A 26,054-nucleotide genomic window follows, 5' to 3' on the forward strand; every position below is an offset into this window, starting at 1 on the left:
GTGGGTGGGGGGTGGGGCTGGTTTGAGGGTAGGGATCAAATAAATTGATTTTTTCAACAATTTTTTTTTTAATTGGAAGTTGGAAGAGAGTTTTGGAAAATGTTTTCCCTAAGTTTTGAAGGGAAGTCATTTTCCTTAAATTTGAGGAAAATGAGTTGATTTGAAAAATATTTTCCAAAACATTTAACCCAACCAAACATGAGAAAATTGGAAAACATTTCATACCAAACACACTCTTAGTTGAAATTTATCAAGTAAAAATTGTGTTTGGTTATATCTTTTACAAAGAAGAGAAAATAACATTTTTACGTGAAATTTACAAAGATGGGTTGAAAAACTTTCTCAAATTTTGGAATTCAATAGTTTCACTAATTTTTCTTAAAAGGAAAAATTATTTCGAAAGAAATGAATAATTCTCGTGATCGTTCTTGCATTTCGAAAGTTTAGATTTGCGAAATTTAGAGTAGTATAAAACCAAGTAAAAGAGAGGAGCAACGGACTTCCTTAGTTTGCGAAATGAAGATGAGACAAGAACTGAATTATTAGCAGAATGTTCTCCCAGATCCATATAGGGCTTTTTAATTTGCTTTAGGAAAAACTTTAAAATACACTACTTTTAGTACTGTAATTTTCTTTTTTACTGATTAAACTGAGTGTTATCGTTCTATTTATACGAAAAATAATTGCTTTACTTTAAGTGAATTTCAACTACTACTGCTAGGAATTTTCCTCTGAATCTTCCTCTCTAATTTCGTTTTAGAAGGCATTACAAATTGATTTTTTGCTTTGAGAAATTAATTAAAAGAATTTTGGAAGCCGTTCAATCTCTTTTTTGTTACCCAATTTTTGTTATTATTGGGCAACATCCATTTTTATTTATTTTTTTAGGCTATCCCTCTTCGGTTTTCCTGTGAAAAACGAAAATCCATGAAACTGGCTGGTAGATTCGTAAGTAATGGCAGAGTTGGAAATTTTACTAAAAAATATCAAAATATCAAAAAGAAATACATGTAAGAGAAGCCAAAGTATATAATATATACAAGTAAAACTAAAATTTTAATTGAACTGAAAAATATATAATTTTCCAACGAAGCGAATGAGTGTCAACTTGAGGTAGCTCCACCACTTTTCATAACTATGTTTCCCCGAACTAACGAAGAAACGTCAGCGAAGCCCCGATGCAATTTACATGGTGGACATTTACATATCTCCTCCGATCCTCTCCGTGTCATTTGACAAAAAATATCTCTTACTGTAGCAAACTAATTATGGAGCCATATATATAGATATAGTGTGTGAGAAAAAACAGAAAAATGTGCATTACATTATAGTTTGGAGGAAAAATTATAGAGATAAATTAAAAGTTACTTTCTCCGTTCTTATTTATATGTCATCATTTTAGATTTCATGTCTCTTAAGAAATTAAGTTTATTATTCTACCCTTATTTAGTGTTTTCTTAAAGTCAAGATTTCAATAAATGAATATATATTAATTTATTTTGATTAATAAATTGACCAATGAACATGTATTAATTATTTAATTTTACTATATTGGTCAAATTAATACTTTCAAGAGTAAAATAGAAAGAATAATGTTATTTATGTATTGATTTTGTGAAATGACAAGTATTAAGGAACATCTATTTTTCGTAAGGACGACAAACAAATAAGAATAGATGGAGTATTTTATTTTAAGCTCGTAGTGATTTTTGGATAAACTTTACTAGGGCCCATAAAGTGTGACTCTCTCTCTCTCAATTTATGTGTGATGTTGTTTTACTTGACAGAAAATAATCAATTTTTTTAAATTCATAGTCTAAAATAAGTCATAAATATTTATATGACTATAAATCATATCATTAATAGTAAAATAGACATTTTAAAGTTGAATTGTTACTACATATAAAAATATATTATTCTTTTCAAAATAGTTAAAAAAAAAAGTATCATATAGATTAGAATAGATAGTATAGCGATATTAATTGTTCCTCTTCGGATTATGATTTTTCCCTCCTTATTTAGAAAGTTGTTCTGCAGTAAAATCCTTTAGTACATGTCCTTACTACTCTTTTTGTTCTAGCTGATTATTGTGTGGTGGGCCGTTATTATTGTTATATCATACCGTGAATATTACGTTATACGCGTTCTATATTTTATATTTGGAGAGGACATAGTACTTAGTAGGAAAATCATCAAATGGTGGAACCCACCTTAGGAAAATTTTAAGGAAAAGGTACTTAATAAGACATACTTCACTACCGTATATACTTACTTTATTTTTAATTTAAAAAAATTATACGTAATATCACTTTTATTATTTATACCATATATTTTCAAAGATTTTATTAGATACATAAATCCCTTAAAATATGATATTCAATAATTATCTTAAATTTTAAATTACTTAATTAATGGTACATTCGAAATTCAAATTATTTTTTCATTAAAATTTAAACTCCTTATTTTCTCATTAAAATTTAACTTCGAATGGTGAAATCAGATTGTTTTGTGAGCTTCTTGTGCCATAAAAAAAGGTGTGCCGCATTGCATATATTCTCTCCATTGAATATCACAATACAGAGGTAAGCTCTAATCTACTGACCCCTCAATGCAATAAAGTGGACCTCAACACCACCATCTATAACATACCTCAACTCCAACAAATTATCTACCTTTTTTTCATTATTCTCATGTATCTTATTTACATCATGTTCATGTATTTGAAATATAATTTATATTGCTGTAAAGTTTTATTTTATAAATTTTTATAAATTAAGTTTGTTTTCATTGCAGGGTCTTTATCTGTCAACATTCAAGACAAAACTTTAAGATACAAATGAAGGAATTGATGAAGAAGTTGAAGTTTACAATTATAGAATTAATATGGTTTATGATTTTGTTATTTTAGGAAAGCTTGTTAGAGTTGATTCGCTAGGATTCTGTGAACCCATTTGAGTTGTTAATTATTCATCAATTTATAATCCTTTAATTAAGCAAATAAGTTACATCCCTTTAATTCAAAGTAATAAATGGTGTATCTTGACTTTTAAAATCGATAGATATATGTATCTCGCGAGTAAAGATACATGTATCTCAATTACTCCTCTAATTAAGGAAATTAGTTGCAACTAATTAATTTAAACAAATAAAATATATATCTCAATTTTAAAATTCGACAAATACTTATATCTCACGGATTCAGACTCATGTATCCTAAGCACGAAATATGGTAGATACTTGTATCTCAATTACTCCTCTAATTAAGGAAATAAGTTACAACTAATTAATTTAAACAAATAAAATATGTATTTCGATTTTAAAATTCGACAGATACATGTATTTCGTAGATTCAAACTCATGTATCCTAAGCACGAAATATGATAGATGAAGTAATATTTAAAACTATCGAGAATCTTAGTAATTAGAACCTAAACTAATGAGATTTATGTTTTTTGCCCACCACACATTGAGCTGCTGGAGTATCTTATAAGAAATCAAGGTTTTGATCTCTTTAACATGAGAAAATTGATCGAACACAACCTTAACAGAAAATTGGAGACAAATAGCGAAACATATTAAAAGAAAGAGGTTAGGTATATATTTGTAATTAAACAAATAAACTACTTTATTAGATATACATACCTACCATATATATTGACTTTATTTACCTTTACTTTTAACAATTACATTTATTACTATTTTTTATATTTTATATCGTATATTATTAAAGATACCATATCAGATAGTCATATTCCTTAAAATTAATTATATGCACAATCAAATCATTCCCAATTTAAGCTATCATGTTAATCAATTCTCACTCTCTCTCATAAACCTCCATCTCCATCATCATTTTCTTTCTTTCTTTCTTCGTTCCACCACGAATTCCACATTAAACTTTCAAAATTGAAATCTGAAACAACATAACAATTTGAGATTTGTGTTTATTTAATATTTTCAAAGTCATGTATTCATGATAGATTTCAATTTGTTTTGTCTTATAGATTTTAAATGTTAAGATAAAACTCCATTGATTTAAAAAATAAATAGTTTTCTTTCATGCTAGCGATTCTCCAGATGAGAAGAATATTTATTTATTGTTGCTCGAAGAAACAACATGAAAATTACCATTGTAATTCTTGATATTTTCATCCGCTTAAATTTGGAAATTAAAAAATGCAACAACTACTACGAACAAAATAGAAAGATAGTATGCACTCTGTTGCAAATTGAAAGACTAGAGCTTATGCAGTAATTGTAATAAACTTTAACGAGGAAGAAGATAAGTATTTACATCCCTACTCTATTTAAATAGGACGAAATATCGCAATGACTCAAAAAACAATCAATTTTGAAAGAATTTTAAAGAATAAATGAATTTTAAAAGAGTCGCCACCTAATTTTAGGAAAAACTAGGAAACCAATTAAAAAATCTACGAAACTATTAGATTCTAGGTAAGGAGTTCAAGTTATTCCAAAGGGAAGGTGTTAGGCATCCTTCGAAATCCACAAATATGGATCCCGATTGAATTCATTTTTTTCAAATTTAGGAGGAAAATAAAACAAATATACAAGTATAATAAACACGCAAAATACACAAGTAATAAAATAGAACACAATGATATAAGACACAGCCTAAAATTTGCCTAATATCAATATATACCCAACAATGAATAAAAATATTGTTGGATTGTTCGAATAGCTTCAATGGGAAGCAACTCCGGGTACCTGTGAAGACACTTAGCAAAAGTGTTAGTACTAAATAAATATGAATAAAAATAAATGAATTAAATAATAACTTCAAAATAAAAATCCGTCATATTAACATGGAATGCCTTGAAAATCGACGATAATTTCTTCATTGGCCAATTTCAACAAATAATGAATATAAACTTAAACTAAAATTTCTGTCTTTTAAAATGGGGAGACCTCCAAAATCGACAGAGAAATTTTTTCATGGGCCAATTTCAACAAATAATGGATATAAACTTAAACTTAAACTAAAATTTTCGTCTTTTAAAATGAGGAGGCCTCAAAAACCGACAAATTTTTTTTTTCATTGGCCAATTTTAAAATACAATTAACGACCCAAGAGCTTGCTTCTACCAAAATTTCATTTCATACAAAAATCAACAACCAATAAAGTATTAACAGAATCACATGTAACTTCATCAATTGGCTAACTTAGAATCTAGAAACCTTAGCAAAAGACAACCAACAATATGCAACACTACACACATTAATTAATAAAATAATATAAACACTATGTATATATCACTTCATATCATAATAAATAAATAAAACTATAAGCTAATAATTAATATGATTCACAAACAATAAAAAGTACTAACAGCAGCTAAAACTAAACAAAATAATGAAATCTAAGCCAAATTAACTAACAGTGAAAAAAAATCAACAACAAAAAGACAAAGGAATAATGAGGATAAAAAGTTACCGATCTTGGAATTTGTAACTTAATAATGTAAATAAAGATAATGAAAATAATTCCCAACAGTTCTATTCATAAAATAGAGACAATCAAATGGTGCTAATTTAATAGCTTCATAGAACTAATAATACTTAAAATAAAACATACAACCATAAAGATATGTAAACAAAACATAATCTATAAAACACATATAAGGATATATAATTAATAATAACAAGATAAAAACAAAGAAATAAATCTACTAGAAGCAAGCAATCCACATAAAAACAATAACAATTATGTGAAAAATATGAACCAACAGTGCTAAAATAGGTGTTACCAGAGTATAAATTTTTATGAGATCCGGAAGCTATCGGAATTATGTCGTTATGAGAGTGGTGGTGGGTCAGATTTGATTCGCCGGAGCTTGTCTGAGCTCATGGTCTTTGTTCACCGAAGTTGGAGCCAAAACACCTATAAAATAAAATAAAACGTAAAGGGGGAAAAGGGAATGGGAACGGCTGTTGTTTTATTTTGCTTCCGATTTGGAGCTTGCCAATGATGGCTGTATAGTCTGAAAAATGGAAAATAAAGAGGGGTCGTTTGGTGGTTCGTGGCTGCATCGGAGTGGCAGCGATGGTTGTTCCTCCGTTCGTGGTTTTCTAGCGAGCTCCAGCTCGATTCGAGGGAGAAGGGTTGGAGCTGGTGGCGGTTTGAAGGTTTCTTGGTGGTTGTTTCCGGTGACTTTTTCACCCGAAAAAGGAGAAAAACGAAGCGTTTTTGGTGGTTGCGTTATGGGTCTGGTTTGGAGGTTGTTTGGGTGGTGGTTTGAGTTGGGGTTGGTCGGAAATGGGTTAGGTTTAGGAGTTGTTTATGTTGGCTGTTTGGTGGTTCTTTCCGGTGGTTTTGGGGTCGGTTTTTGGTGGCGATTTGGAGGTGGTGCTCCAGCGTGGAGGGTTGTGGTTTGGTTGTTCTCCGACAGTGAGCTGGTGGAGCTCCAAAAATGGGGGTTTCCGACGGTGGTTCTCTGGTGGCAGTGAGGAGAATGGATGTGATTAGTGAGAAGAGGGATGACCAGTGAGGTTTGGTGGTGAATGGCCGGAAAGTTTGCCGGAAAGGCGATGAACACTATAAAAAAAAATAAAGTAAAATAGAACCCCAATTCTAAAATTTATTCAGCACCCCTTTATTTTTTGGAAAAGGGTCAAAATTGCCCCCGAACTATATGAAATAGATCATTTATACCCTTTGTTACATTTTGGGATAAAAAATTCCCCTACTGTTATCCGAAGAGACTACAAATACCCTTAAGAGTTAACACCCCAAATTTTTGTTGATGTGGCAAGCCACGTGGGACTAATCCTTCCACCTAAGCGTTGCCAACTAGGATTTACTACAAAAGAACTAGATTTTTAGCGGCAACAACAGTCGCCACAAAAGCCCAGAAAATCGTCACTAAAAGTTTTTAACATTAAATTCTAATTTTGTGTTTTTTTCTTCATTGTTTTTAAAAAACCAAATATGATATTGATTAAGTAGGAGTTTGAAGACACTATATGTTTTATTTTTATGTCATATGTAAATGTATAAAATGTACAATGATGCATTATATATATATATATATATATATAGTAGGAAATTTGAATCGAGAAGTAATTTTGATTATTTTTCGTAATAATATTGGATGTTTTTTAATATGGATATTGCAAGTTATTTGTTTTAGAAAATTAGGTCGCAATCGAAAATTAATTATCATATTTTTTTGTTGAAAAAATAGGTTTAACTAGCGAATAGTTGTTGGAGCCTTAGTCGCCACTAAAAATCACTCATAACCTTTAGTGGCAATATTTTGGGATTTTGTGGCGACAAAAGTCAAGTTCTTTTGTAGTGAATCTTAGTTGGCAATACTTAGGTGGAGGGATTAGTCCCATGTGACTTGCCACGTCACTAAAAAATTGGGGTGTTAACTCTTGAGGGTATTTGTGGTCTCTTGGGATAACTGCGGGGTATTTTTGATCCCAAAATGTAATGGAGGGTATAAGTGGTCTATTTCGCATAGTTCAGGGGCAATTTTGACCCTTTTCCGTTTATTTTTTGACATTATCAAAACTGAAATAGGAAAATAATTATGCAATAGGTTCAAATTGTGGGCTTGAGATTATGATCCAAAACTGTTGGTTAAATAAAATATCTATGTGTATAATTATTATCTGTATTTAACTGTATTTCTAGATTGTGTTAAACAAAACACCAAAATAGATATTAATAAGAGTAATGAATAGAATGAATATTAAAAATGTAATGAACGTAACTAATGACATGTAAAAATTGCAATTAACAGAAATAACGATTTAATCGAAATAAATAAATAATTGAACGTAGTTAACCGGCTGTGACAAAAATAGTGTAATTAAAAATAACTGATAAAAAATCCTAAAATTTTGACAAATAAGGATAGATATCGATAAACGTATATAAAATTATAAAAAAAAAAATATGTTTTTTGAACTATTGAATAAATAAAACTTAGAAGTTACAAATTTTGAAAATTGTTAGGCCAAAATTAGGTATCAACAATAAGAAAGGGACTTTTTGGATCGGATTGAAATTATTGATGCATCTGGCACATTATTGATGTATCTCACACATTATTCAGTTAATATTATAGGTATCTATTTTTTTTTTAATCATTCATTGTATCTAATTAGGTGTATATGTATTTGAATCAATGTATGCATGTATTGAAGATTTATGCATGTATTTGACACATTATTGACTTATGATTATATGTATCTAGTTTTTTTATTAGTGCATTATTAATTGTAAATGTATCTGAAAACATATACGTGTGTATCTGAATAATCCTTCGTGAATCTGAATTAAGAAGTCTAAATTTTGCTGAATCACCCAAAAAAAAGAAGAATTTTGATTGTTTTGATTTTTGTAGGAGTTTTGATATGTCATATCCTTTAAAGTTGTTGCAAACATGATTTTCGATTTAATTAATGACTTTCAGTCATATCTCTTAATTAGGCACACTCCTTAATTAATCACTTTCAATTATATCTCTTAATTAGACACACTAATTAATACAAGATACGTGTATCTGAAAGAGACACATACATGTATTCGAACCTAAAATATGGTAAGAAATGTAATATTACAAATTAGTGTGAATCTAAGTAATTAGATCCTAAAATAGTGAGATTTGTGTAAGTTACCCAATAAAAATGAAAGAAGGACTAATGGAAGTTGGGCCAATGCCAACCCATCACTATATTTATGTAAGTTACCCAACCTAATACCTACAATCCAAATCTCCAATGCAAGCCCAAGAAAGGTCCAGGAAATAGAAGGAATTATCTTCATATTGGGCCTTGACCCTTGTCCTTTAGGTGGAAAAAGATCGTTGTTATTTTTTTTTTTGTCATTTTATAGATAATAACTTATGAACCCCCATATTATTTAAATATTGCACATTATTTCCCATACTAAATATGCGAAATCAAGCTAAGTGTAGCATGAAAGATTATTGGCAAATATAGGGAGAACATTGTAAGCAATTTTCAATAACACAAGTGAAGCTCGAACAGACACAAAATAAAAATAAAAAGGGACCCACCTCCATAATATATTTTCAAGTATAGAGTGAAGAATGAGAAAATATTTTACAATTAAAAAAATTAAAGGTAAAATTTTAAAAAATTATAATTTTAAAAAAATTATTATTACTCTATTTATAATAATTTTTAATAATATTTAGAGCAACTTTCACATATAGCAAACAAAAAAATCATATTTGTATGCTATAGCAAAGTTTGCATAATTGTGCTCCATAGCAAAAATATATATGTATAATTCGCTATACATATACAATTGAAAACTATGTTTATTTCGCTATACATATATACAAAAAGAGGCCATTGTATAATTCGTTCGCTCTCTTCAGATTTGTATAATTTCGTATAAATTGTTCTTAGCTTCTCGTTTGTATAAATCGTTGACAAAAATATTTGTATATCAAAAATCGCTCTCTCTTTCGCTTTATACAAACATAAATTATACATTATATTTGTATAATATGTGTTTGTATAAAACGAGAAAGAGAGAAAGACAAAAGAGAACTGGACAGGGAAATATTTGTATTGTATAATTATAAGTGTATAAGACAAATATATATATATTTGCATGTGTATATCTTTATGTACAAACTTCCCTTAAAACCTAAGTTATTTATACAGATAATGCCGATATGATGATTGATGATCTTTTGGGCTTAATAGTTGGTTCTGTTCCACCAGCTGACTTATAAGAGAGGCCCATATGGGATGTCTGCCAAACAAATATTGGTAATTTGTATTTTAACCAATTAGGAAGACTTTCAAATTCCTTAGATCCCTATTTGGTAAAAAGAAAGGGATGCTCCACAAAAGATTTTTCCATATCCAATTGTCTCACCTTTGAATCGAACCCAAAATCCAAAACCCAAAACTTAATATCATTCACTGGACCATATCAGAAGAACAATTTTATCCACGCTACCATATCCTTTCTAGTCTTAGTTAGACATCTTTCTGTCTAGAGCTTTCACTATAATTACTGCATACAGGATGTTACTATGAATATAAATTTGTGTAGTTGCATTATTACTGTTGTTAGTAATTGGACGAATTTTCAAAAAGTAAAGACAAATAAAGTTCATTGGTATACAATAGTTAGAAGGTAAGTAAGTAGATATTAACAAATGATCATACATAGCCTTAATAAGATCGCAGCTAATTTACTTAATGTTGTTGTAATAAATTGGGACTTTGTTTTGCAGATTACACATAAAAAGTTCCTACTCTTTATTCCAAAATAATTTTCCATCACATGGAGATTCATAGAACTAAGAAGCAAAAATCATAAGCTTAGTTACACATTCAACAACTTCATTACACACACAAAAAGGCAATACACACACACAAAAAAAAAAAAAGGCAATCAACAAACCAAACTAGAGATGTGTAAATTTTACATCTCAGCTTTATTAGCTTTAATATCCTCACCACCAACAGCTTTTCTTTCCTCTGCAATACTAATCACCTTACTCTGTTTCTTCTTCTCTTCAGCCAATTTTGGTACAGTAATCTTCAAGACACCATTTTCCAGATTAGCTTTGATGTGTTCCAAATCAGCATTTCCAGGTAGTCTAAACTGTCTCCAGAATTTCCCACAAGTTCTTTCAGCTCTGTGCCATTTCTCCCCTTCAATCTCTTCCTCTGTTTTCCTTTCTCCACTGACTCTCAACACTTTGTTTTCTTCCACCTCAATCTTGATGTCTTCCTTCTTCATCCCTGGAATGTCAAGTGTAATTACATGCTCTGTTGCTGTTTCCTTCCAATCTGATCGAGTTAAGGCGATTGATTCGACCCCTTTTGGGATAGTCAATGGGGTTTGTTCAAGAATTCTGAAAGGATCCTCTGTTGGAAATGCTATGTCCCAAAAGGGGCGTGTGTATGGCATTAATGCTTGAATTTGGGATGGAAGAAAGACTACAGCCATTGCTAAAACAAGAAACCTCATAAAGCTAACTCTTGTTTTCACCGTTTTTTTGTTGTACAAGTACACTGTTTTTTTTTTTTTTGAGGAATTTTTCTTAGATGTATTTTCTTTTCTGTGGATGATGATAAAAGAGTGAGGATTTATATAGAAAAGGAGCTGACATGTTCTTTAGAAGTCTACAAGTTTCTGGAGAAAGTTTGCTGAGACATCATTTCTGGAATGTTCATTTCTCATCTTGAATGATCCAGGGATTGTAATCAACTGACAAATATAAGGAAGCAAACCTCCATAATAAATTTTCAATTTTTCACTCTTAATCAAAGGTTTTAACGTGAATTAGATTTATTTAGACTCCAACATAAATACCAATCAATGAATGGAAAAAAACAAAAACTTAAAACTAATAAGATTTATCAAATAATTCATTTTTAAAAGACATTCTTTTAATTTTGAATGTCTTTTAAAGCGTAAAATCACTACAATATTGATGATATAGACTATATAAGAAATATTATTTTAAAAAAAATGATACTCTAATTGACAGTAAATCTAAAACAAATTTGATAGTTTATATAATAATTGACTTCGTTTGATAATTTAAGTAACAATTGACTCAATTCAAGAAGTTTCTAAAAAGTATAATCAATAATAATTTACCTAAAATATAGACATTTGTGGTGTTATATAACGTACAACAATTTATATATTCATATTCTTGTCTTACAAATTGTTCCAAGAAATATTATATTGTTTATTAAATTATTATTATTAAAATTATGATTAACTAACATGTGTTTTAAAAAATTATGAGCATAAAATATATTAAAAAATAATAAATAAATATATTTTTATTTTCTTTTAAATTTAGCTTTTAACTGCATATTTTAAAATAAAAATCTTCAACTTAAAAGAAGCTGCTGCATAGTTAAAGTAAAAAAAAAAGTTTAAATGTGAAAAAGGAAAACAAATTAACTATTCTTCTCTTATTAGAAAAAATGTTTAAATTATAGAAATAAGTTGGCGCCAAAAAAAAAAAGAAAATACAAATTTTGCATTTTCTTCCGTATAAAGATTGAAAATTTGGAAACTTAATATTATTTGATAGTAATAGCCTATTTTTAGAAAAGTAACCTATTTGGAAACTTATTAGTATTTGATATTGAACAAATTTCTTTCTTATAACCACCATTCTTTCAAAAGAAAAAAGAAAAAGAAAGAATTCAGTATTCGAAAATTATTTTTAAAAACCCAGCATCTATAAATAAAGAACCTACCTACTTGTTAATAACTACCATGTCGTCAGTTTTCAGATTTGATTTCAGCCAATTGAAATGAAAGTGGAATTGATCATTTGAAGGGGATTTGATCAACGTTCTCAAAAAGTTTTTAAAGATCGAATTGTTGAAATGTCTGATGATCTCTGGGAAATAATGAATGGAATATTAAAATACCTTCCGGCTTGATTATCATGGTAGTTATATGCATTTTTAATTTTTTTTGTGTAATGATTATTGTTCAGATATTTTAATAATGATTGTTATTTAGATATTTTTAGTCCCAACCAATGGATACAAAAATTGTTTGCTATATTTTTTGTGTATGTTTCTGCTGAATAACTCGCTTAATGAAAAAAGACAAGTACGTCATCATTTCTAATAGAATAAGTTGCAAGCTTGTTTCTTTTTTTTATATCATTCATCGAGTAAATATTGCAAGTGAAAATAAATAAATGGTCCAAAGCTCCAACTCAAGCAAATAAGTCCAGAAAATAGAAGGTATTCTTACCGTATTGGATCTCGAATAAGTCCAGAAAACATATGATTTCTGGCAGCTTGATGATCAGCCATCACTTCTACATTGATTCTTATAAAAGACTTGCTCGTCAATTCTACCTACTGTACTTAAGAAACAATGTATACCAGATGAAATATATGTTAAACAGCATACCACATGCAGTAAACACTAGTTGATTAATTAATTATAATGCTGGATTACATAAGTCAATTGTACAGTGTTTTGGTCTACATCCACGCTAATCACGCAAAGAAGTTCCAGTTTCTCACACGACTAAGTTTTTCATTTACTTCACAATAATATTATGAAATATGGCCTCATTTGTTTAGGTCTGAATTGAAATCATTCAGATTTAGCCCATTAAGTCTATTTATTTCTTTTTAAAAAAAAACCTCTTAATGAGTCTGAATGAATCAGATCTATAAAAGAGTCTTAATACCATTCAAACTCTATTAAAATTATAAACGTTCTTTCATAAAAAAAAAATCTCTTCTCCTTTGCTTTTCTTTTGGGCAAGTTTCAAGTTTTTTCCTCTCTCTTTTCCAACCAAATACCATTTTTTTTTCTTTTGAATAAGTAAGTTTTCATAATCTTTTGCAAGTATTTATCTGATATTTTAAATACATACAATATTTTTGGGTGCATTGATATTTATGAAGAACTCTTCTTGTCACAATTCATTTGTTGTCAAAACTTCTTTGGAAGAAGTTATCATTGTTTCTTGAGAAAAAATTGTTTCAGAAAACAATCCAAATATTGTAAACAAACCATCTTAATGGTTCAGTGTACAGATCTAGAACTACATCTTAATATGCAGATATGCATTCAAATTCTAACATCTTAATCCTAATGTACATCTTAATATTCAGATGCGTATTCAAATTCAGACGTCTTAATCTTAATGAAAACAAATGAGATAGAACTACCTAATTACTCAACGAGCTTAAGTTAATTAGTGTGTTATAATGGTAAGCATTCGAAATTCAACACAAGATAAAACTGGAAATATGCACATAATAAGTAATGCAGCAAAGGTTGCTGCTGTACCTACACACATCGACCTAATATGTACAAACTTTTCATCAGATAGGCACCAAGGACTGTATACCATTCACAAGACTCAAATTTTGATTAAATTTTTTTTAAAAAAATGAAAACTGGAAAGCATGATTGGTGCTAACTGAAGAATTTTACATATATCTAAAGAAAATTCTACCGACTCTACTACTGCACACAATTTTGCATCGGGCAGCATTTTCCTACAGATTCGTTTACCTCAGCATAAGGAGAAGATCACTCTTCAAGATATGATGCTTCTTTTGTTCACGATTCTCCTTACAGAGAACCATCTGAGAACACTAAATAGCATCTTCCATCTCATTTGCGCTTTATCCAGAGGAACAATTGAACTACTATGAGCAAGAAAGCTGTTGACAGTACATTGTAGATCCGGTGATGGAGCAAAGCTTGAACTGGGAAGGGAATAGTCGGTATCAAAGAAAGGCAGATGATCATCATCACAAAACGATGGGGGAGTTATAGAATCAGCATCAGCCATCAAGGAGTTGGTGTCTTGCCCGGGGAAATTTAATGGTTGGTCAAACGCAACATCCATGTTGTCTATACCATGCAAGACATAGTCATCCAAGCTGCTGAAACCAGCAATTGAACAGAAAGATGGCATGATATCAGGCGTTGACGCACTTAGTGGCTGATATTCACTTCTGCTAACCTTCTGGGAAACTAAAACATCGTCACTGGTATCAGAGTTACCCACCATGGGTGAGTTTGAGGGGAACTGAACAGTGGAAATTTGCATAACCCAATCCATAAGAGAGGACTCGTCCTCAAAAGAGACTACTTCTTCCCAGTGTCTGAATGCACAAATCACCAAATTACGAGCATCATCCTGAATGGAAAAAGGGTTTAAGTCATTGGGAAATCCATAAGGAGCAATGGAAAATATAAATATCTACAATACAAACTTTGATATGTGAAGAAAAAGAATAGAGCAATAAAACAAATGTTCGTATTTATTATGAATACATGCCTTTTGAGTTTCGGACAATTTATCAGAAGAAACAAACTGGCAGTCTGGAAAAAGCCCCATCACTTGTCCAACAATGTTAAAAACAACACCGGTTTTTGGACCAGATACAGATGTGTAGTATAAGTACACTTTCTTGTCAAGCAAGCAAGTTCGAGCATGTTCAACCGTGACTTCCCACATTTTGGTGGACATACCTGTCCCAAGAACCTGCAAGATTTCCCAGGAAAAGGAAATAAAAGATTTGTCATTCTTATCAAAAACACTAGAGACCTCAATATTTTATCTTAGATTAATCAAATTTCTGAATCATGATGTCGACACAGTAACCAACCCAAGACAAATTCTGTTATAAAGCTCCTAAGGGAATACAGAGGATGCTCAAAGAAGTTGCTAATCCACCAAGTTGATCAAAGGAAGGAAATTTTTAGCAAGCATAGACACAGAAAAACAAAGGTGTCAACTAGAATCAAAGATTCCAGTGAATGAATTAACCAGGCTGATAAAGAATCACAAACATTTGGAAATATGCCAATTATTATCACAGTCATCTCTGCTACTATTCAACAAGGAAGAAATAACACTATCATTTTAAGCAACATGTCCATTAAGTCCATTTATATATGCAAGACAAATGCAGTGCACTCACATTCCGAAGCCTTGTAGGATCTAGATAGAGTAGAGTCAGAAAATCTTTCACGGTATTGACTCTTTCCTTGCTCAAACGTCGGTGAAAAGCTCCATCTTTGCCAATCTTTTCCAGCCTCCATACCTCATCTGAAAGAGAAGGGGGATGGTGCTTCTTGTACACTGCATATAAAGCAATGAGTTAAATAACGTTCTGTCAAATATTAGACTTGAGAATTATTCGAAGACTTCTAACCACAATCTCATTCATTGTGTTTTTGCAGAACCAACTACCATTAGCTCTGACACCCAAGTTATGCACAGCTCATTATCAAGTTAATCCTCAAGAAACCGACCAAAGCATTAAGTTCAGTGAAATGAGTTCTAATTTGGTTTTTGTTTCCAAATATGTTACAAATTCATTATACAGTTTGATTAAAAGTTCTACAATAAGTCCACCTCCAAATAAAAATTTCAGTAAGATGCTTAAATCATACAAAGGTGAAAGAGACTTTATTCTCCTTTATGATGGAACCGTTAATACTTTCAGTGTCTTCTTCTGTCATTTTCCCTTTTTCATTCTACCTAAGGCTTTAGAAGTTAAGAACTATTATCGTCCTACTCCTTGATTCTTTCAGTAGAAAGTTTATATCATCATACCTACAGTAGTCGCTTACACTACCGTTAACCGGTGTATTAAAATATCAACTTTCCTACTCTGGAATGGCTGTTGTTTAAAAATAAGGCAAAGTAAAATACTCACAAGAGATCACCTCCGCTTTTGTCTTTGACTTACCTTTCTGTCTTTAAAATCACTAATTTTAGCTGAATTGAATGAGGAAAAAGATCAAAATCTAGTACTTGAGCAACTCAGGTCTCAGTATCACTTCTGTCTCACACGTAAATCTAACAATTTCCCGAGACAAACTTTAATAACGGTCAGTATAATTAACTGAATAAGGATTTTGACCAGATGCAGTAAATATTTAAATAGGCCAAAACAAAGATGGTTGATGCCAAACAATGGTAAGAATGAGACATTGATGGTAACACTGAGCAGTTCATTTAAGGTACCAAACTTCAAGATGAAGCATAAAAGAAACACAACTCAGGAACTCGGACAAATAAGAAATAACATCAATATTACCATACCTTGTAAATTAAATAGTAGCCTAAAAGAACTTACAACTATTTTACTTCTTTTTCACACATATAAACATAGTGCTTTTTCCCTGTGTCAATATTTCAGCATTATCTGCCAATATATTATATATGTTATTCTCTGTAAGTATGCTACTTTGTATTAAATCATACACATAACACGATATCATCTACTCCCCCTGTCAAATTTTATATGACCCATTTTTTATTTTAGGAAACCCAAGACATTAAACACACTTTCTATAAATATCCCTACCACACTCTTTGCTTCAGGCATTCAAAATAATTTCAATCCTAAACAATGATGGGAAGTTTTACATATTACACTACACAGTTTTGCTTTTATTCAGATTTTTCGAATGTGAACAATCACTTTCAACCATGTTTGGTGCCAAGATAATACCCCCAAATTGAAAGTCATATTCTAGTGACAATTTACTATTAACTTATGTTATGGTGATAGAATATAGTTATTGCTATCGTCCATCAGTTAAAATCAATTTTTCAGCAAACTGCTCAAAATCCAACACATGATTATAACATATTGAGCAATCAGTTCCACACAAGCAGACTTGATTATTCAGAAAATCAATTGCTTTGAGATTCAAAATCATAATTGGAATCTCAAATGATAAATCCTAAAGATAAGACACTACAGATCGATAAATAAAAATAGACATTGTCTAATACCTTTCAAGTCAAGTAGTGTCTGTAATGGAATATAATGATAAGAGTTCACAACTTCTGGAAAGAAAAATCTATCATTTAATAAAACTAATAGCATTGTAGAAAGAAAAGAGATCAATAGGAACTCACACTCTCCTCGGTGATCCCTGACAATGAAGGATTCTGTCTTCGCCTCTCGTACACTGATCCCTTCAAAGCTATCAACAAGCCTAGCACCCAGTCTGAATTTACGACTTCTTGTCCAGCTTGAGTTATCAGTAAATGAAATATCACTCACCCAGCCAATGCCCTCCTTAAGATACAAAAATGCATCCCCAGTAAGGAGAGGTTTCTTTCCTTCCCTTTCTCTCACAATGTTGTTCTTAAATTCATCTGCAGTCCAATTGTCCCCATCATCACCGTCAAAATCTCCTTCGAGTACTACTATTTCAACTTTTGCACAGGATTCAGGACCACTACAGACAACTTCCCCAGTAAGAACATCAACCAGGGCTACTTTCAAACTAGATTCCTCTCCTTCTATGCGAGTTCCAGTAAATACTGGGGGAGAGATGAGATCTAAAAACTTCAGTTTCAGGCTTCGAAGTTCACAAGCAAATACATCTTTCCCACAATTCCTAAAAAGGTGCAAATACGAAAAAACTGTAAGACTAAGTCATAAAAAAACTATGAAGCCGATGTAGCATTTGAATGATGGAGTCCAATTGCCTACCGCTTAATGGTGGTCATGTACTTCCTGAGAGCCAATTCAACTTCCTCTTTTACCTGTAAGTTCAAGTTAAAAATGTGTTCATCTCCTGATTAGCTTAATTAATCAAAATATTTAAGGAAAACCAGAAAAAGACAATATAGATCCTAAAATGAAGAAAGAATTAATAGTTCTCACTTCATCCCAATAAGATTCCCTGCTCGATCGTAATGAAAGATTATATATTTCTTATAAAACTGACTTTCTGTTACATTTTCTTTAAAGTGGTGAGGGGGTCCTATGTCACTTTCTAGATGATAAAATATAGAATGAAACTTTCAGTTTGTAGAGGGTACCATTATCTTGGAACTAAATTAGCGACCTGCACATTTCTTTTGAGATCAAGAAAGTGTTGTTAAGTATATTAGGTAAGCATTAGGATATGATGTATTCATAATACAAAAGTTGAAATCATTAGCATAATTTCTTTCAATCACTAAAATTTTCCTCAAAACTCCCTTTTTGGCAACATGCTTATCATATTTTGCATCTAGACACTGCCAAACTAAGTGATAATTTTACTAAAAAGTTTTTATGTATCCTTTAAGTTCCAGAAATTTTCATAAGGTCTCTAACTTTTTAACTCAACTTTTTTTTTTTTAAATAAAAATAAAATATTATTAAACATATGCACCATATAACAGCCTAAATTTGATGAGCCTTGGTAATAAATATTGGCAAGAAATTAGAACAAGGATAACAACAAAGTACGAAAACGAGCAATTGTCGTCATAGAAACTATCCACTGAATTCTTGCTAATGGTACTAACCGCTCTTCGATATAAGTAGGAATCAAGACCAGGGAAAGTGGAAAGTGAACATCACCAATTTAAAAGGTAACAAAATGTGCTATCTTTATCAGCAACTCATTGGATTCCCAATTATTTTATGAAAAAGCACTTGCTCCTTGTTCTTTTCAAAATTCAAACACACTTTATTTTGGGAAAAGCAGTAAGACCAAACTTAAATATTACTATATGACAATTTTTGAATCTAACAATAGAAGTTCATACAAAAATTAGTAAAATCACACTCAAGGGAAATGAACATAGCCTTACCACTTTACGAATAAGTGGCTCCAAAACTGGCTCCATAAAATGTTGCACTTTACTCATATTCATTACTTCTGTAATCACACTACATGAAATAATAACAAAAAGTACAGTCAGCAATAAAAAATTGAAGCAGAAGAGAACAGATAATGTCTTCCTATTTGGTCCCCTTTATTAAATGCATACATAGATGAGTACTGGACGACGCATTTATTCAGTATTAAATTATCAGCAAGTCTAGTTTACTAAAACTAGCACCATTGATGTACTGAATCCCAAAGAGAAAGCAACCTTACATCCATTTTTTTCTTCTTCATGACTCACATCACATCTCACAAATTCAAACCTCCACAGCATTAATAGTAACGCCACTTTGTAAAACTAAAACTAACAACCAGACAACAAAATTCTTCTCCACTAAAGGACCCAAAAAAAAAAAAGAACCATTACCCATTTTAGAATATTCCTGATGAAAAACTTAAAATAACAAATATTAACCTGCTGAGAGAAGGCAAACTCCGGCGACGTTTATCCTCAGAAGAACCTGCATCGAGTCTAGACTTGGAATCGTCTTGCGATTGCCGTTTCATCGACATTTTTTAGATTGAAATAAAAAATCCAAAAAGGTGATGTTATGATAGTGGCGGAATCGATAGATTGAAATAAATAAAAAATCCAAAAAAGTGATGTTAAGATAGCGGTGGAATCGAAAAATGAGAAGATACTCATGAAAATACTGGAAGGGTTCAAAACAAAAAAAACAACATGCATCAACCGATCGAAGAATATAAAAGAATAATAATATTCTTCAACAGCTAAGAACTCAACCCCTAAGACCTAAGTTCAGGATAACTCCTCTTTATATAAATGAAGAGAAAAAAGAGTGATTGATACGTATGATTATATAGTAACAAGAAATGAAAAACTTTTAGTGATATGCCAAAAAAAAAATTGGCATGGAGTGAGAGATTGTGTGGATATACAGCGATTCTGCTACTGTTTGTTATTGAGATTAATGGTGAAAAAGACTATACTGTTACACAGAGAATAAAAGAAAGAAAAAAAATGACAGTAAAATGGAAAAAAATTGGATAAAACAATTGGGCTCCGGCGATGGAGGCGGAGGAAAGGTTGTTTCGTGGTATGGGCCCATTAGAAAACGCGTGGGCCCATAGTTTGTACTTAGAAGAATCGTGTGTCTTTTAGGGAAAATTAGCAATTAAGTTATAATATCTAACATAATTAGTCAAAATAATAACACTTCAAAATATTTATTTAAAATGGCAGAGTGATAATATTTTTATAAAATAATATGTATTCAGATTTTAGTATTTTAAATTAATTTTATTTATGGAAAGAGTCATATATTGGACCAAATTATATACCAATAACCGTTTAAAGTGAAAAAAAATTAAACCAATACCATTAACCTTTTTTCATCACCATTCGCGTTTCTTCCCCAACTTTCACATTTCTTTTCCACCTTCCACGTTTCAAGTTTATCTTTCTTCAAGGTGCTAAATTGTTGTTCATCAAGAAATTTTCCTTATCGTTAAACGAAATCTCTTTATTAATTCAAGAAGATTTCTCGGTTGGCAGGGTAATTTCCATTATCCATTTCGATTAGTTATTTAGATTTCTTTTGATTTGTTTTCAATATCACCGTTTATGGTTTATATTTCGCATTGTGCATATTAAGGATTTTCAGTCAATTTTTTTAATTTTTATGCAAGTTTGTTTACATATTCATCTAATATTTATGTATTTTAATTAGTTATTTAGATTTCTTTTGATTTGTTTTCAATATCACCGTTTATGATTTATATTTCGCATTGTACATATTATGAATTTTCCGTTAATTTTTTCGATTTTTATGCAAGTTTGCTTACATATTCATGTAAAATTTATGTATTTTAGATTTTTAGTAGATTAAACAATTATTTTTTTGATTTTTTTTATTTCGTTTTAATATTTCAGATTTATTAGAATCCACAAATTCATTCATATGTTTATTTTGTTTGATTTTTAATACATTTATATTTGCTTTTAGGGTTTTAGATTTGGGGAAAGCATTTGTCTGTCTACAATGTATGAATCAACAGTTTATTTGTGTATTCATTCTATCTATATATCAACAAGTTTTACATTTTTTTTGTTTTTACATTGTATTTCAATCTCAATTAGTATACCAACATGTTGTATTTTCATCTTAATTTGTATTCATCCTAACTGTATGCTAACAATTTTGTATTTTATTGTATATTCATTCTGTATTTCAATCTCAATTTATATGTGAACAAGTTTGTATTTCTCTTTTGTTTTGTATTCAACCTAATTATATACCAACAAGTTTTGTATTTTATGTGCCTACTTTACCTTTCAAAGTCACTTTGTATTTCAAATGAAGAGAATATTTAATTTCTTTTGTATTCACAACTTTATATTCAATCTCACTTTGTATTTATAACTTTGTATTTTCATCTCACTTTTGTATTCATATATTATTGTATTCAACATATAGTTCATGATCCACTAGTTTGTATTTACCTTTCAAAGTCACTTTGTATTTCAAATGAAGAGAGTATTTCTTTTGTATTCACAACTTTATATTCAATCTCACTTTGTATTTTGATCTCACTCTTGTATTCATATATTGTTGTATTCAACATATAGTTCATGATCGATTAGTTACATTAACTTAATGGGATACAAATTATTGTATGCATTCAAACAGAAAAAACAGCTACTAAACTAAAAAATAATAATTTCATTCGTTATACATCATAATTTGGTTACAAAACATCCGAAAAAAGCTATAAATCCCAATGCATACAAAGATTTCACTGATTCAATCGGGGAAAAAAATAACACTCTTGTACTCGACATATACGAATATCTCATTCAAACAAATAAAAAAATTAAAAAAAATACCTGATTGTTTTTCGATTGTTCATTGGATGTGACAAATTTATAGTTGTCAATTTTGAAAAAATTTGTTTCAAAAATACGTCATATTCAACTTGAAGAAGCTTTGAAAGTTATCAGATGAATGATTCGGAAGACAAACTAAATTATTTTAATTTTTTTTTATGTTCTTAAAAAGAAAGAAAAAAAACGCTCGACGAAAAGATGGCTATTTATGCTCTTTTCAAAACGTAACTGATTTGAATTTAATTTTTTTTTTACCTTTTTTGAATTCTTTTGTTTCATGATTTTCTCTGTTCTGTTATTAATTATTTGTATTCTTTCAAATAAATCAAAAAAAATAAATACATAACTAATCCCTTAACAAACTAAAATAATGACATTTTTAATAAATAATAAAATTGTTGCTAAAGAGTCCCACTAAAAACTAATATATTGCTATTTTGAAATTTTTCCCCTTTCTTTTATATTGACGTTATAAGTCACTATTCCATAAAAATATATGGGCTACGTTTGCAATAGTGGGTTAGTAGCAATATAAGTTGTTTTCCACCTCAATATCCCACTCCTTAATTACTTAACATCTTCTGTCTCAATTTATATAAACTAATTTGACTTTGACATGAAAATTTTTAAAAAGAGTTATGTTATGATTTAAGATAAGTTATAATTATTTGTAATGCTTATAAATCATTTCATTAAAGTAATATTAATTTTTTATAATTAAATTATTATTAAATATAAAAATATGTCTTTTTATATTGATTAGAAAGAAAATTGAGATAGAGAAGGTGAAATACCTATGGAGTCTCAATTTATATAACATAAGCTTAAAATTTAAGAACAAAAAGCACATTTTTTAAATTGATAATTTAAAACATGTAGTGGACATGTACATTTGTGTGGTTATACTCCTTTCAATTTTCATTTCAAATTAATTTTCTAATTCGAACTCGAGAGTTAATTTAATTATCTTCTTATGTTAGATTAAATTATATGAACTTCACAACTTCAAACTTATATATTAAAAAATAATATAAATTGTAATTCTTTTCACGTTAGTATGATAAAAAAACTCCAGCAACAATTATTTTATATATCATGTTAAATAATTTTTTTATAATGAATTTAATTGAGTGATTTTATAAAAAGAAACTCAAAGTTGAGTGATTTTATAAAAAGAAAACTCAAAATTAAGTGATTTTATTGACACAAAACAAAGTTGAATGACTTTATAAGATGAATCCTCAAAGTTGGATGACCTTTTGAGATATTTACTCTTCCTTTTTCTTATTCTTGAAAAAAAAAGTATGGTTATCTAATGACAAATTAGAAGTAGTTAGGTACAACTTCTAGTCCTAATGAATTTCATTTAAATTAAGTTAGCACCCATTGTTTTTTTAATCCTTATAAAGAAAGACTTTATTAAACCACTACGAATAATGTATTTCTACTATAATTTGATATTAATTGTTAATTAGGTAAGTAGTTTTGTATATTATGTATAGCAACAAAGTGAGTGGAATAGTTATTATTTATTCCAAAACTCAAAATTTTAAAAAGTATAAAATGTGAGAATTTCAATGAATTTTTAATTGTCACTTTTTCAGCCTTTTTTTTTAGCCTGCTGATAATGGATTCAAGCAATCTTTACCTCCTTACTAGTATATCTATTAAACTTATATTCATTAGGTATGTGTTAGTCAAATATTTAACTTAGCAATCTTTAGATCGATAATGATAAGAAAAGAGATTTATTAATAATGAAATATAAAAATCAAGTGTGATAATCGACTCAGTCAAAGTAAAATATAACGTGAAGAGCAAACGATGAATAGCACATGTCTCAAATATATTTCATATGTAGTTAGGACTTGACCAAATAAGGTTCTCATTTTTAATAAGGTTTAGCACATAAAATTAGATTTTATGGTTTAGGTGTTGTGTCAGATAGATTTTTATCCAATTTAAATTACTTTCATATCTTTCTAAGCTTAATTAATTTATGTATCATACTTTTCTTTTAGTACATTTTAAAGAGAAAATAATTACAGTTTAAGCAATACTTTTATGAAATATGAAATATAACGATTGGTTATTCAGATAAATAAATGTTACAATGTTTTTAAGGCATAATACTATTAAAATATACTAGGGCATTAGGCGTAAAAGGTATCGAACGTTCCAAATAACAATTGATTTTCTAATGAAAAAGTCAAAAAAAAAAAAAAGGGATCGAAACTTGACCAAGTTGTTTAAACTTTATTTGTTCTTCAATGTAGCACTTGTTCACTTGTTTGGTATGAAGAAAAATGTTTTTTTTTAAATAAATAAATAAATAAATAAATATATACATATATATATATATATATATTATTTTTTTGTCTGTTTAATGTAATCCAGATAACATTATAAAAGATGAGGTGAGAAATAAAAAGGTGCGAGACAGGAGTTGTGAAGATTGAGGTTACTGGAATAGAATTAAAGATGAAGGGCGGGATAGAGAAGAGGACATAATTAATGTGAAAATTATTTTCATAGAGAAGTCATTTCTTTTATTTTTATGAAATTATTTTCAAGAGAAAATATTTTTTAGGAAATGTTTTTCGTCATACTGATTGAATATTTGTGGTAGAGGCACCTTATGCTATGAAAAAAATTACATTGTTTAAATAGATCAAATTTTAATTATTATTATTATTTCTCTGTGTGTGTTAATTTCCTTTATTATTTATGTGTGTCTATTTATTTTATGTGATTCGACTTTAGAATGTGTCATAACTTTAGCTTATTACTTTTTAAAAAATCTAGGTGATTCAACTTTAGAATATGTTGTAACTTAACTTACCGAAGATATGATCTTACATAAGAAGGTATGGAGGTCGTGGCTAAGGATAAAAGTTAGTAGGTAGTTGAGTGTTGTCTTGCTCTTCGAGAGGGTTGGAGTTGTGATAGCATGTCTTATTCATATTGTTTCTTGCTTTTGTTATATCATATTACCCGCTGTTTATTATGTTTAGGTGATCATGCAATTTTGCTGATGTTATTGTTTCTTGCTTATATGATTTATACTGATTTTCTATTAGATTTCATGTTTCTTCACTGTTATTTTTTATTATTATTATTTTGAAAACAGTTTCGCTACCAACACAAGGTAAATGTAAGATTTACGTACTCTATATCCTCTGAGGCGTATTCATGACTTTGAGAGGATTAGTAACATATTACAAAAATGTGGATCTAAGATATAAAGTTAAGTTGTTTTACCTTTAGTTTCTTATCACTGTACCCATCAAACTTTCAAAATTGTAGGTCAAAAAAAAATTCTTATATATATATATACGTACACGATTAAACCTATTGACTATATACTATATCAGCTAGTACTATTAGTTTTAATTTGCATATTTGGGTTAAATATATAAACAAATCATAGCGTTTTTTTTTATGTTTTGAAATTTCAATGTGACAGACTTGGGAAAATTGAAAGATTAAGGTATACATAAAAACTAAAAAGATATTACATATCTGGTTTAAATATATAAACAAATCATAGCGCAATTTTATTTTATTTTTGAAATTTCAATGCGAAAGACTTGGGCAAATTGAAAGATTAAAGTACAAATAATCATCACTACATTATATGATTCTTTGAGGTAGGTTTGAACATTTATATTTAATGATTTTTTTTTAGAAAATATAACAATACTATATATGATTTTAAAAAAAAATGAATTTACGAAACTTGAAAAATCTCCTTATTAGATATAGACTTTGTCTACCTTCCTCAAACCTTATTTTGTAAATTTTTAATAAATATTTAACAATTGTTGTTATCTGAGGGAAGTATAAATTCACTGAAATATCTCCTTATCAGATACATTAGATATAAACTTTGTCTACCTTCCTCAAACTTTATTTTTTAAAATTTTTTAATAAATAAATAACAGTTGTTGTTGTCTATATTTTGATATGTGTTAATAAAAAAATATTTTGACCCCCACCTCTGCAAGAGTCAGAATGAGAACAAATATTTGAAAA

The 26,054-nt window shown here is 29.4% G+C and overlaps 3 protein-coding genes across 4 annotated transcripts in view; 1 reads left to right on the forward strand and 2 right to left on the reverse strand.

Moving 5' to 3' along the window:
* The window catches only part of LOC125860917 (uncharacterized), a 72,422-nt gene extending 65,939 nt beyond the window's left edge, over positions 1-6,483 (forward strand). The window contains exon 2 of one of the 2 annotated variants that reach the window (XM_049540966.1): positions 5,762-6,483. In XM_049540966.1, coding sequence (XP_049396923.1) covers positions 6,010-6,468 — 459 coding nt within the window. In that variant the 5' untranslated portion in view covers positions 5,762-6,009 and the 3' untranslated portion in view covers positions 6,469-6,483. The remainder of the gene's footprint in view (positions 1-5,761) is intronic. The other variant, XM_049540965.1, reaches the window with a different exon arrangement.
* Positions 6,484-10,238: 3,755 nt separating this feature from the next.
* On the reverse strand, positions 10,239-11,192 carry LOC125860913 (22.7 kDa class IV heat shock protein-like). The gene has a single exon (XM_049540963.1). The coding sequence runs from the start codon at positions 10,991-10,993 to the stop codon at positions 10,442-10,444; it is 552 nt and encodes a 183-aa protein (XP_049396920.1). The 5' UTR covers positions 10,994-11,192; the 3' UTR covers positions 10,239-10,441.
* A 2,587-nt stretch (positions 11,193-13,779) lies between these two features.
* On the reverse strand, positions 13,780-20,034 carry LOC125860891 (calmodulin-binding protein 60 A). The gene is made up of 7 exons (XM_049540934.1): positions 19,587-20,034; positions 19,095-19,173; positions 18,001-18,053; positions 17,418-17,905; positions 15,463-15,623; positions 14,817-15,023; positions 13,780-14,675 (listed from the first exon to the last, which is right to left on the reverse strand). The coding sequence occupies exons 1-7, from the start codon at positions 19,682-19,684 to the stop codon at positions 14,067-14,069; spliced, it is 1,695 nt and encodes a 564-aa protein (XP_049396891.1). The 5' UTR covers positions 19,685-20,034; the 3' UTR covers positions 13,780-14,066.
* Between the last annotated feature and the right edge of the window lie 6,020 nt (positions 20,035-26,054).

The sequence above is a fragment of the Solanum stenotomum genome, chromosome 3 (assembly GCF_019186545.1).
Source record: "Solanum stenotomum isolate F172 chromosome 3, ASM1918654v1, whole genome shotgun sequence".
Classification (NCBI taxonomy): Eukaryota; Viridiplantae; Streptophyta; class Magnoliopsida; order Solanales; family Solanaceae; genus Solanum; species Solanum stenotomum.